The 12,337-nt window shown below is 41.6% G+C and overlaps 1 protein-coding gene and 1 pseudogene across 6 annotated transcripts in view; one reads left to right on the top strand and one right to left on the bottom strand.

Moving 5' to 3' along the window:
• The window catches only part of RUNDC3B (RUN domain containing 3B), a 154,864-nt gene extending 143,306 nt beyond the window's left edge, over positions 1-11,558 (bottom strand). For 2 of the 6 annotated variants that reach the window (XM_065939645.1, XM_065939649.1), the window contains exon 1: positions 10,729-11,272. In XM_065939645.1, the coding sequence (XP_065795717.1) occupies positions 10,729-10,847 (119 nt within the window). In that variant the 5' untranslated portion in view covers positions 10,848-11,272. The other 4 variants (XM_065939652.1, XM_065939650.1, XM_065939648.1 and 1 more) reach the window with 4 other exon arrangements.
• On the top strand, positions 2,628-2,723 carry LOC136171257 (U6 spliceosomal RNA; annotated as a pseudogene).
• Positions 11,559-12,337: the final 779 nt, after the last annotated feature.

Genomic DNA, 12,337 nt, shown 5'->3' with positions numbered 1-12,337 from the left:
ACTCTGTCCACTGGGTAGCAAAGAGTCAGACACGACTGAAGCTATTTAGTGCATGTCAAACTGACTTTCCTAAGGAAAATACTTAATCTTAACTCCTGTATTTCACAGCATAAACAAAAAATGAAGTACAGGTGGACTGCTGATATAAATGTATGAGACAAAACTAAATCTTTTAGAAGAAAACAGAATATTTTCATTACCTTGGAGTACTAGACCAATTTCTTAAGCAGGCCACAATAAGCACAAACCAAGAAGGAAATTTATGATGGACTACTTCACAATTATGAGTTTCTATTTATCAAAACATAAAGAGAATGAAAAATCAAACCACCAAATGGGGAGATACTTACATCACACAGACCCAGCAAAGAGTCACATAGAATGTACAAAGAATTACACAAACAAAACATCAGACATTCCAAATGATAAACCAGTTGAACTGGCATGTTACAAAAGAGACTCTCCGAATGGCCAACAGACGTATGAAAAGGTGCTTAACTTCAACAGAGATCAGGGTAATACAAATTATATAAATCCCTATGTGACGCCCTATCAAACACACCAGAATCGCTAAAGTGAAGACAGAAAAATTTCAAGCCTTAGTGAGAATTAGAGAAACTGGAATTCTTATACAGTTGACCCTTGAGCAACATAAGTTTGAACTGCATGGGTCCACTTAATGCAGGTCTTTTCACTGAATACAGTAGTATACAGTCAGCAGTTGGTAGAATCCGAGAATGCAGAACTGCTGTTACAGCCCACTGTGAAGTTATATGCAGATTTTAGGCCAAGTTGAGAGTCAGCACCCCTAACCCTACTCCACTGTTCAAGAGTCAACTGTACACTGCTCACTACTATGCAGCCTGGTACAATGCCTTTGGAAAACTGTTGTATCCACTGAAGCCAAACATCTACATACCATATCACCCAGGAACTGCACTCCTAGGTATATATTTGACAGAAGTACGTACAAATATTCACCAAAATACATATTCATGAATATTCAACTAGTAATAGTCAAAGAGTGAAAACAATGCAAGTGTCCTATTTAGGCAGAATGGATAAACTGTGGTATATTCACATCACAGACTGGATTTGTTGAGTTTTGCCTCATTGTGAATTTGAAATGAATAGAATAATACGTACCTTTTTCTATGTATTTTGCTCAACATTATGTTTGTGAGATTCATCCTTTTTGTTACACATAGCTGTAATTTAATGTTCAATGCTGTATCAAATTCAAAAAGAGGCAAAACTAATGGTGTTGAAAGCTAGGAGTATGTAGTAACTGAAAGAAGGGAAGGAAGAGATTTCTGGGGCTTTGGGTAATGTTCTCTTCTATTAGTAATATTGTATTCCCAGAATTTAATTATCTTGAAACTGGAAGTTCGTACCTTTTGTCACCTTCACCTTTTTGCTAACCTCCCACCAACCTGTTGTCTGTATCTGTGGGTATGGTTTCTTTAAGATCCCACATTAAAGTGAAATCACATAGTACTTGTCTTCTCTGACTTACTGCACTTAGCATAATGCCCTCAAGGTCTATCCATGTTGTGGCAAATGGCAAGATTCCCCCTTTTTTATGGCTGAATAATTTTCAATTGTGTATACATATCACATTTTCTTTATCCATTCATCAACTAATGGGCACTTAGATTGTTTCCGTGTCATGACTATTCCAAGTAATGCTGCAATCAACATGCAAGTGCAGGCGCCTTTCTGAAACAGCGATTTTGTTTCCTTTAGGTAATGTGCTTTTTTCTTGAACTGGGTGCTGGATATAAAGCTGTGTTCTCTTTGCAAAAAAAAAATCATTGTACACCTATGCTCTGTGTACTTTTCCATATGCATATGATAAATCAATAAAAATCTATATTAAAAAATGGAAGCAAAAGATAGCTAGAAACAAGGCTAAATACATCACTATGGTGTTCTATATATGTTTTAGAGGTTGGCCAGAGATTTAACACTGCTGCTGCTAAGTCACTTCAGTCGTGTCTGACTCTGTGTGACCCCATAGATGGCAGCCCACCAGGCTCCTCTGTCCCTGGGATTCTCCAGGCAAGAATATTGGAGTGGGCTGCCATTTCCTTCTCCAATGCATGCATGCATGCTAAGTCGCTTCAGTCGTGCCTGACTCTGTGCGACCGTATAGACAGCAGCCCTCCAGCCTCCTCTGTCCACAGGATTCTCCAGGCAATACTGAAGTGGGTTGCCATTTCATTGTCCCAATTTAACACTAAGATTTCTAATTGCTGTATGAGAAAAAGAGAAGTTACCAGTTACACATTCATTTGTGCCCAGTAGATATAAGTAAATCAACTGCCTAAAGATACAATTCTTGGCACTTTAAAAAAAAAAAAGATATTTCTCATAGAAATCTTCACAAAAAGAAGACATTTTTTGACATAATAAACAATGTCCTTGACAACAATTTTAAGAAGATCCTCTGTGATGGCTTCCTCTGCGGACGCTCAATGCAGGCTCTTGGAATCTTACCAAAGCAAGATGGGCAAAAGCAACTGGAGATAGGACAGGGCAAAGCAATGGAACCTACACACTCAGCTGCTCTCTCAGTGGACCCAGAGATATACTTTATAAACCTGTAAGACTAATACAATAGTGGAGTGCTCGCTTTGGCAGCACATATATTAAAATTGGAATGATACAGAGAAGATTAGCATGGCCCCTGTGCAAGGATTCACAAAGCGTTCTGTATTTTTTATATATGACAAACCCACAGCAAACATTACCCTCAATGGTGAAAAATTGAAAGCATTTCCCCTAAAGTCAGGAACAAGACAAGGGTGCCCACTCTCACCACTACTATTCAACATAATTTTGGAAGTTTTGGCCATCGCAATCAGAGAAGAAAAAAATAAATAAAAGGAATCCTGATAGGAAAAGAAGAAGTGAAACTCTCACTGTTTGCAGATTACATGATCCTCTACAGAGAAAACCCTAAAGACTCTACCAGAAAACTACTAGAGCTAATCAAGGAATATAATAAAGTTGCAGGATATAAAATTAACACACAGAAATCCCTTGCATTCCTATAATTAACAATGAGAAAACAGAAAGAGAAATTAAGGAAACAATTCCATCCACCATTGCAACAAAAAAAATAAAATACTTAGGAGTATATCTACCTAAAGAAACAAAAGACCTATCTGTAGAAAACTATAAAACACTGATGAAAGAAATCAAAGAGAACACAAATAGATGGAGAAATATACTGTGTTCATGGATTGAAAGAATCAATATTGTGAAAATGAGTATATTACCCAAAGCAATCTATAGATTCAATGCCATCCCTATCAAGCTACCAACGGTATTTTTCACAGAACTAGAATAAATAATTTCACAATTTGTATGGAAATACAAAAAGCCTCGAATAGGCAAAGTAATCTTGAGAAAGAAGAATGGAACTGGAGGACTCAACCTGCCTGACCTCAGGCTCTACTACAAACTCACAGTCATCAAGACAGTATGGTACTGGCACAAAGACAGAAATATAGATCAATGGAACAGAATAGAAAGCCCAGAGATAAATCCATGTACCTACGGATACTTATCTTCAACAAAGGAGGCAAGAATATACAATGGAAAAAAGACAACCTCTTTAACAAGTGGTGCTGGGAAAACTGGTCAACCACTTGTAAAAGAATGAAACTAGAACACTTTCTAACACCATACACAAAATAAACTCAAAATGAATTCAAGATCTAAATGTAAGAACAGAAACTATAAAACTCCTAGAGTAGAATATAGGCAAAACACTCTCCGACAGAAAACACAGCAAGATCCTCTATGACCCACCTCTCAGAACATCGGAAATAAAAGCAAAAATAAACAAATGGGACCTAATGAAACTTAAAAGCTTTTTCACAACAAAGGAAACTATAAGCAAGGTGAAAAGACAGCCCTCAGATTGGGAGAAAATAATAGCAAATGAAGCAACAGACAAAGGATTAATCTCAAAAATACACAAGCAACTCTTGCAGCTCAATTCCAGAAAAATAAATGACCCAATCCAAAAATGGGGCCAAAGATCTAAAGAGACATTTCTCCCAAGAAGACATACAGATGGCTAACAAACACATGAAAAGATGCTCAACATCACTCATTACCAGAGAAGTGAAAATCAAAACCTCAATGAGGTACCATTACACGTCAGTCAGAATGGCTGCTATCCAAAAGTCTACAAGCAATAAATGCTGGAGAGGGTGTGAAGAAAAGGGAACCTTCCTATACTGTTGTTGAGAGTGCAAACTAGTACAGCCACTATGGAGAACAGTGTGGAGATTCCTTAAAAAACTGGAAACAGAACTGCCATATGACCGAGCAATCCCACTTCTCGGCATACACACCGAGGAAGCCAGATTTGAAAGAGATACGTGTTACCCAATGTTCATCACAGCACTGTTTATAATAGCCAGAACATGGAAGCAACCTAGATGCCCATTGGCAGACCAATGGATAAGAAAGCTGTGGTACATATACACAATGGAATATTACTCAGCCATTAAAAAGAATACATTTGAATCTGTTCTAATGAGATGGATGAAACTGGAGCCTATTATACAGAGTGAAGTAAGCCAGAAAGATAAACACCAATACAGTATACTAACGCATATATATGGAATTTAGAAAGATGGTAACGATAACCCTATATGCAAGACAGAAAAAGAGACACAGATGTATAGAACAGACTTTTGGACTCTCTGGATGAAGGCGAGTGTGGGATGATCTGAGAGAACAGCATCGAAACATGTATATTATCAAGTGTGAAACAGATCGCCAGTCCAGGTTGGATGCATGAGACAAGTGCTCGGGGCTGGTGCACTGGGATGACCCAGAGGGATGGGATGGGGAAGGAGGTGGGAGGGGGGTTCAGGATGGGGAACACATGTAAATCCACGGCTGATTCATGTCAACGTATGGCAAAAACCACTACAATATTATAAAGTAATTAGTCTCCAACTAATAAAAATAATGGAAAGAAAACAAAACAAAAAAATTCCAGTTCAAAAAAAAAATACAATAGTGGATAAGCTTCACATATTTCCCGCTGAATATCGCATCACTCAACCAAGTTCTGACATTTATCAATCAGCAGTGAGGTTAACACAACACCCTCTAATAAATGTGTAGCGGACAGCTATTCTCTGTTATCAGTTGAATATGAAGCCAATTAAGCTACTGGAAGGGATAAGGATCTTCTGTGAATGCTGAGAAGCCGACCTCTGACTAGGAAGATGATCATCCTCCCTCCACTGGGATCACCTACGATTAGGATTCTAAAGCTCTTTAGAAATGAAAGTGAATCTTCTCCAAAGCCATACAGTAACAAGTAACGTTTATTGAAGTCCCAACCCAAAGTTCTACTATGTATAGCATTGATTAAAACAGCCTCAGCCAAAAATATAATCACAATAGGCAAGGTATCAACAGTCTGCTAAAGCATTCTCAAGCAAATAGTAACAAGGAAAGGAAGCCACTGCACTTAAAGTTATCTAGAGGATTATATCATCAATGATATTCGGTAACATTTCACATGTCTGCATTTTAACCACCTTGTTCAAGTACAGGAATATATCTTTTTTCCCTCTGATTATTCAGCACCAGACGTTAAGAGAGTGCTAAAGCTCACTCACTGAACTTAGGTGTCTCAGTGCTTTTTTTTTTTTAAAAAACACTGGTAGATATACTCCTAAGTATTTTATTCTTTTTGTTGCAATGGTGAATGGTATTGTTTCCTTAATTTCTCTTTCTGTTTTTTCATTGTTAGTGTATAGGAATGCAAGGGATTTCTGTGTGTTAATTTTATATCCTGCAACTTTACTATATTCATTAATTAGCTCTAGTAATTTTCTGGTAGAGTCTTTAGGGTTTTCTATGTAGAGGATAACAGTGTGGAGATTTCTTAAAAAACTGGAAATAGAACTGCCATATGACCCAGCAATACCACTTCTGGGCATACACACTGAGGAATCCAGATCTGAAAGAGACACGTGCACCCCAATGTTCATCGCAGCACTGTTTATAATAGCCAGGACATGGAAGCAACCTAGATGCCCATCAGCAGATGAATGGATAAGGAAGCTGTGGTACATATACACCATGGAATATTACTCAGCCGTTAAAAAGAATTCATTTGAATCAGTTCTAATGAGATGGATGAAACTGGAGCCCATTATACAGAGTGAAGTAAGTCAGAAAGATAAAGAACATTACAGTATACTAACACATATATACGGAATTTAGATAGATGGTGGCGATAACCCTATATGCAAAACAGAAAAAGAGACACAGAAATACAGAACAGACTTTTGAACTCTGGGGGAGAACGTGAGGGTGGGATGTTTTGAAAGAACAGCATGTATATTATCTATGGTGAAACGGACCACCAGCCCAGGTGGGATACATGAGTCAGGTGCTCGGGCCTGGTGCACTGGGAGGACCCTGAGGAGTCGGGTGGGGAGGGAGGTGGGAGGGGGGATCGGGATGGGGAATACATGTAACTATATGGCTGATTCATGTCAATGTATGACAAAACCCACTGAAATGTTGTAAAGTGATTGGCCTCCAACTAATAAAATAATATTAAAAAAAAAAAAAAAAAAAAAAAACACTGGATAAATTTACTTATCTGCTTTCCTAGTTCACAACCAATTATAATGAGCATGTCACAATGGGAAGCACAGAGGAAAGAGCTGGTAGAAACAGGCAGAGGGGCAGGAAACAACTGCTAATTTGGTAGGAAGAGCCAGCAAATGCACACGCAGACCAAGCACAACAAACGCACCATGGGGCCATGTAGCAAACAGCTCTGTGCCTCAGAGTCTCCAAGGCAGCATTCACAGGGCATGTTCACAGACACAGACCCAGAGCAAAGTCACTTTTAAGGAGTCTATGCCGAGTCTTTTTAAATAAGGTAGGGAAATGTATAACACTTTTTAAAAAGCAGTTTAACCACAATGCTTAAAATAGTATTCTTTATTGTACTATAAATCTGAACACTTAAGATTGTAAGCTCCAGAAGACTGCACTCCACAAAAAATGCTGAGTAAAGCACTGCAGTCAACTGGAGAATTCTAACTCAAACACTAGTTACAAGAAAAATACGAGCATCTCATTTCCCAAATACAATGAGAAAATGAGGTGCTATTCAAATGAGGTTATCTGAATTAACATTCAAGTTATGAAACAGTATCTTGACCTATAGAAAACTAAGAACTATGTACATGCTATTAAAAGTACTTTAATTTTGAAAATCATCATTTGTCTCAACTCTGCTTACTTCAGCACGCTATCTTCTTCAATCTTTCATTAGTCCTTTCCATACACAAGACAGGGAAGTTACAGCTTTATGTGGGGAGTTTCTTTTAATGTATTGGTTTAGAAGTTTGTCAAATGTTATTTTAAAATATTTACACATCTATATTTAAATGTGTATCTTAATAATTTTTCATAAACTATTACTGACCCAGGGAAAGAGAACTTGTATTTTAATTTTCCTTGTCACCAGAACTAAAATCAAAGGAGTATGTAAGTTTTTCAATAACTTATGAAGCTTAAAAATGTAACTAGTACCTGATTTTCTAGAATGAAAAATGCAGGTTAAAAAATCCTCAAGTATTTTAACAATTTTTATAAATGATAGAGAATATGCAGAGAAAATACTAGTTTGTACATAGAAATGAGTGAGTTAATTAATATTTTAGAGTTCAATGTGGAACATCTAAAGACTTTAGATAATCTATTTTCTATCACAATCTGTAAAAAAAAAAAAAAAAGATTAAAGACTGCTTATTTGCTGAGATAAGTACTAAGCATTTTTAGTCTACAATATATGTGTTCATGAAAAAACTGATGAAATAATTACACACACAATCACAATGAACCAAAGTTCAATTCCTCACTCTCCTACTTAACCAAATAACTCCCTTCCAAAGTTCAAACTATAACACCGTTCTTAATATGAGGTATTTTTAAACCACAAGAATTGTGTAGTTATGTAATAGGGCTGTAAATCTAAACTGAGAGTATGCCTAGACTGTTTAAGGGGTAATGAAAAGCATTACTGTATAAGTATTGATGCATATCACCTGTACTGATTAACCTGCAAAGAACTTAAACAGGTTAAAATATCTTCCCACCCTCAACTAACACACAGACCAGAACGCTATTCAGGGGTGGGGGGAGTTTGTTTTGGTTTGGTTTGGCTTTCTATACTATCCATTTTTCCAGAATACCAGTAGAGAATCAAGGTATCATAAGATAGAAGGCACAATTCAAAATGTTTTTGTTGACAGAGAAAAAAGCACATGCCTCATCTAGCTACCATTCAGCATATGTCTACCATTACCCTGCTCCTGTTTGGAGAAATTCCAAACTAAGTATGAACCAACCCATTCTGCTTGAATGAGGTCTAGCTTTTTTTTTTTTTTTAAACTAGGTTTAGGGCTGTCAGTGAAAATTACCAATGATTCTGTCCAAGATTATTTTACAGATGAGAATATTGAAAAACAGACTTGTTAAAGGACACAATTAATGACAAAGTAAACTTAGATCTCAATTATATTTTCACTAAACCAGCTTCTTCCCAACTTAAATACGAAATCACGTCTGATCTGCTACATAAACATTTAAAAATAAATTAATTAACAGATGTGGGTGAGATACCCAGGTTCTGGTAATTCTGAAAGAGAGAAAAGCAACAGAAATTCACAAATACTGATATGTTTCTTTTGCAGAATTCGAGGTGGGTATACTTAACATACCCAAATGGCCTACAATGACTTTTCCCCCAAAACCAAAAGCCTTGACAAAATCTATCAAATAGGTTTCATTACTAGAAAAGGATAATAATTTATATGCACAACTATTTGAACATGAAGAACAGTGTTAGTAACGTTATCCACATAAATAAATACTCAACTTGAAATCTAAGCCAGAAACTGAAATTTATTATAGCTATGATAATGAAATTTCTTTTAGCTACAGTACTAAATTTATCGTAAACTGTAACTAAAGACAGCATGTATGTTCATTCCAGAGTAGAAAAGAATTAGACAAATGCAACAAAAATTCTAACCTATAACAACTGTCTACACAAATCAGTGTGATGTGACTGAAATTCCTTAAACACGTAACTTAAATAAGGTTCAGATTTGTCCGTTTCTTTTTCCTGAACTGCCTCTGCTGCCATGACAAAAACGGAGACGCAAAACAGCATCCTCCACTGATTTTTTATTCATCTGTTTTTACTGCCTTTAAAAATTAGTATAAAACTTCTCAGTGTTTTACCCCAAATCTTCAACACCCACCGTTCTGAAGACTGCCACAATGATTGAGGGCAATTTATGTCAGCCCAGGTGTTTAAAGTTCCAGGTTGAAATATGTGAGTAATGAACATCATCCTACAAACACTCAAAATCACTTCAGCTGAGACAGTAGGTAACAAAACTCCCAAACAAAAACTGTTTGGAAGAAAGTTAGCCTTGCTTACTGTTCTGTTTACCTAGCTTAAAAACACTGCCTAGATGTAAAAAAATATCATACAACCTATCTTCCTCAAAAGGTTGGATCCTAAACAGCACAAATGTCAATTCAAAAGATTCCATATTAATATTTTACTGTTTATAACTCCAAGTGCCATAAAAGTCAGTGAGGCAGGTCCTCCTACCAGAGGGGTGAACAGCTGTTAAGTCCAAAGCAATTAAAAAAAAAAAAAAACTGCTCAAAGTTACTGAATATAAGTGAGTATAAATATCTATATTCTGCTTAAGATGCTAGACACATCTTTACACAATGAAAAGAAAAAAAATTAAATTGTAAAGGAGGGAAAGGTCTCCTCATTCTCCTATTCTTAACGGGGTTTTTGATGGCTGAGGAAGAGTTTCATGGAACAAAGAACTTGTACAACAACTTGATGGCTCAATGACGTTCTAAGAAATGAATGCGTAGGACTACCATGGATTCAATACCCAGAAACAAGACTTAAACGAAATGTCAGCATGTTAAAAGTCGGTGATTTCTGAATACTAGGCTGGTTGAAAGTAATTTCTAAATACATTTTTAAAGTAAGGGAATGCTACGATTATAGTTACAGAACAAAGAAAGGCAAAACTTGAAATAAATCATCGACTAGGTATCCTCCACAGTCCTACTCTTGGTATCCACTGCAGAAATACCAGTAACACCGCAATTTAGAGTGCAGAGGACAAGGAAACATCCACACGCGGCTAGCATGTAGAAGGCACTCGCTATCTGTGGCACGAAACGACAATATATGTGCAAACAATCAAACACAGAAAACAAAACGCACTCCGATTTTGAGGCAACACAGTCAACAATTACAGCAACAATTACTTAACGGAAAGCTGCCTGACCGCTTAACGCGCACTAGAAGGAAACAGCTCTTCCTCCCCGCCCTCCTCTTTCACTCAGACGCTAGACTGCACCCTGAAAACAAATCCTCCCCCAGCCCCGCCCCAAGCCCTCCCCTCAGCGGCTCCCAGCGCTGAAACTGACGGAAAGTCCGGGCCTCGGCGGAGCCCAGACCGGCCCACTCGGGACGCGCTGGCCGCGGACACGCCCGGCGCGGCGGCGGCGGCGGCCGGGCTCAGCGGGTCGTCTCCGGGACCCCGGGGGCTAGCGCTCTCCCCAGCCCGGGCGCCGGCGGCCCCCTCCTCTGTCCCCGAGCGGCGGGCCGCGCCGTACCTGCACACGGTGATCAGGTTCCTCCTCTCCACGGCGGCGTTGCGGGCGCTCAGGCTCTTCTTGCCGCCGCCGCCCCCGCCGCGGCTCCCTCCCAGGCCCCCCAGGCTCCGGGAGGCCATGGCGGGCTGACCCCCGGGCCCCTTTGTCTCGTGCGACCCCGCCCGCGCCCCCACACCTGCTTCCCGGGGCTGCTGCTCGGCTTGCGGCCGTGGGGCGCGGGAGGGTGGCAGGGAAGGAACGGGGACGGAGGCAGGGTGTGGAAGACGATGGGGGACTCGCACCCGGGCACTGGCGGCTGGCGCACCGCACCAGAGCTCTACACACACACACACACTCACGCGCACACACGAACGCACCACCCCCGCCCTCGCGCGCCGCCGGGCTGTGCGTGCGGTTCGGCGTCGGCCGCTCCCCTACTTCCCCAGGGATCTCGGCGCCGCGCACGCGCGTGCCCGCTGGCCCCGCACGCCCAACCACCCGCACTCAGCCGCCACTCGCGCCCCAGCGGCGGACGCCACGGGGAGCCACGGGCCTCGCGCGCGCAGCCCCGCCCTCTCTGCACCTACCGAGCCAATGCCGCCCCAGCTGGAGCCAATCGCGGCACGCGAGGGGCGGGGCTGCCGCGCGGACCTTTAAAGCTACCTGCTAGCGCCCGCCCCGGAGCGTGGGCAGCTGTCAAGAGGCCGGGCTGGCGCTCGCCACCCGTGTGCTGCAGGTAGTCTGCACACTGGGGAGCTGCGCCGCAGCTGGCCTGGGGCTTGTGGGATGCGGTGCTCACGTGTGCCCCGGGAACATTGTCGACCCTTTCCCGGAGCCCAGCCAATGGCTGGGATCGCTAGCTCTAAAGACTGACCCTATTGCCGGAAGCCGACTCCGCAGCCTAGTGGCATCCGTAGTTACAACGCCGAGCCTGCACTAGCTCCCCCTCCTTCACCTGACCCAGGGCCTGACTTCCAGGAAGGGAGCGGATTTTGTTGGTGGTGGTGTGCGTGTGTGCGCGCGGGGCTTTTGGAAGTGTTGATGGTGGCTTGTGTGTGTGTGTGTGTGCGCGCCCTAACGCCCTCCCCTGGCCCGATGGACAACTACAAATAGCCCAAGGAGGGAAATTGCCCGCAGAACATCCCTGCTGGGGCGTCTGCTGGTGAGATTTGACGCCACTTCGCTCCTGTCCTAGCCCCCAGCAAGGCGTGCAGCCCGGAGTGACCGCCCACAGAAGTGCGCCGCAAGTGTACACTGCACCTTTCGCGCTTCTCCGGTCCTGGGCAGCGACCCCGGAATTAGGAGCCGGGGGCGGCGAGCCTCCGGGCAGTTCGGCCTTGGCTCGGCTGGGCTGCTCCCAGAGATGAGGCAAGGAGTGCTATCCACAGCGCGACTGTTGGGAACCTAGCGCCCACTTTCCAGAGGTTCTCCACCCCTGATCTTACCAACAGGGAGGTCCTGGCTTTGACCCGAGTTCTCGGGCGCTCACCAGGTTGGGCATTCATCTCTCTGCATCAGTATGCCCAGATTTTAGAGTGAAGTCCTTACTCACAGCAGTCCCTAGGATACCTGGCTCGCTGCTGTGCAGAAAGCTGGTTTTCAATAAATGTTCGTTAAATTTAACTTGAAG

This window comes from Muntiacus reevesi, chromosome 6 (genome assembly GCF_963930625.1).
Source record: "Muntiacus reevesi chromosome 6, mMunRee1.1, whole genome shotgun sequence".
In the NCBI taxonomy this organism is placed as follows: domain Eukaryota; kingdom Metazoa; phylum Chordata; class Mammalia; order Artiodactyla; family Cervidae; genus Muntiacus; species Muntiacus reevesi.
This window is presented reverse-complemented; position numbering and strand designations above follow the sequence as displayed.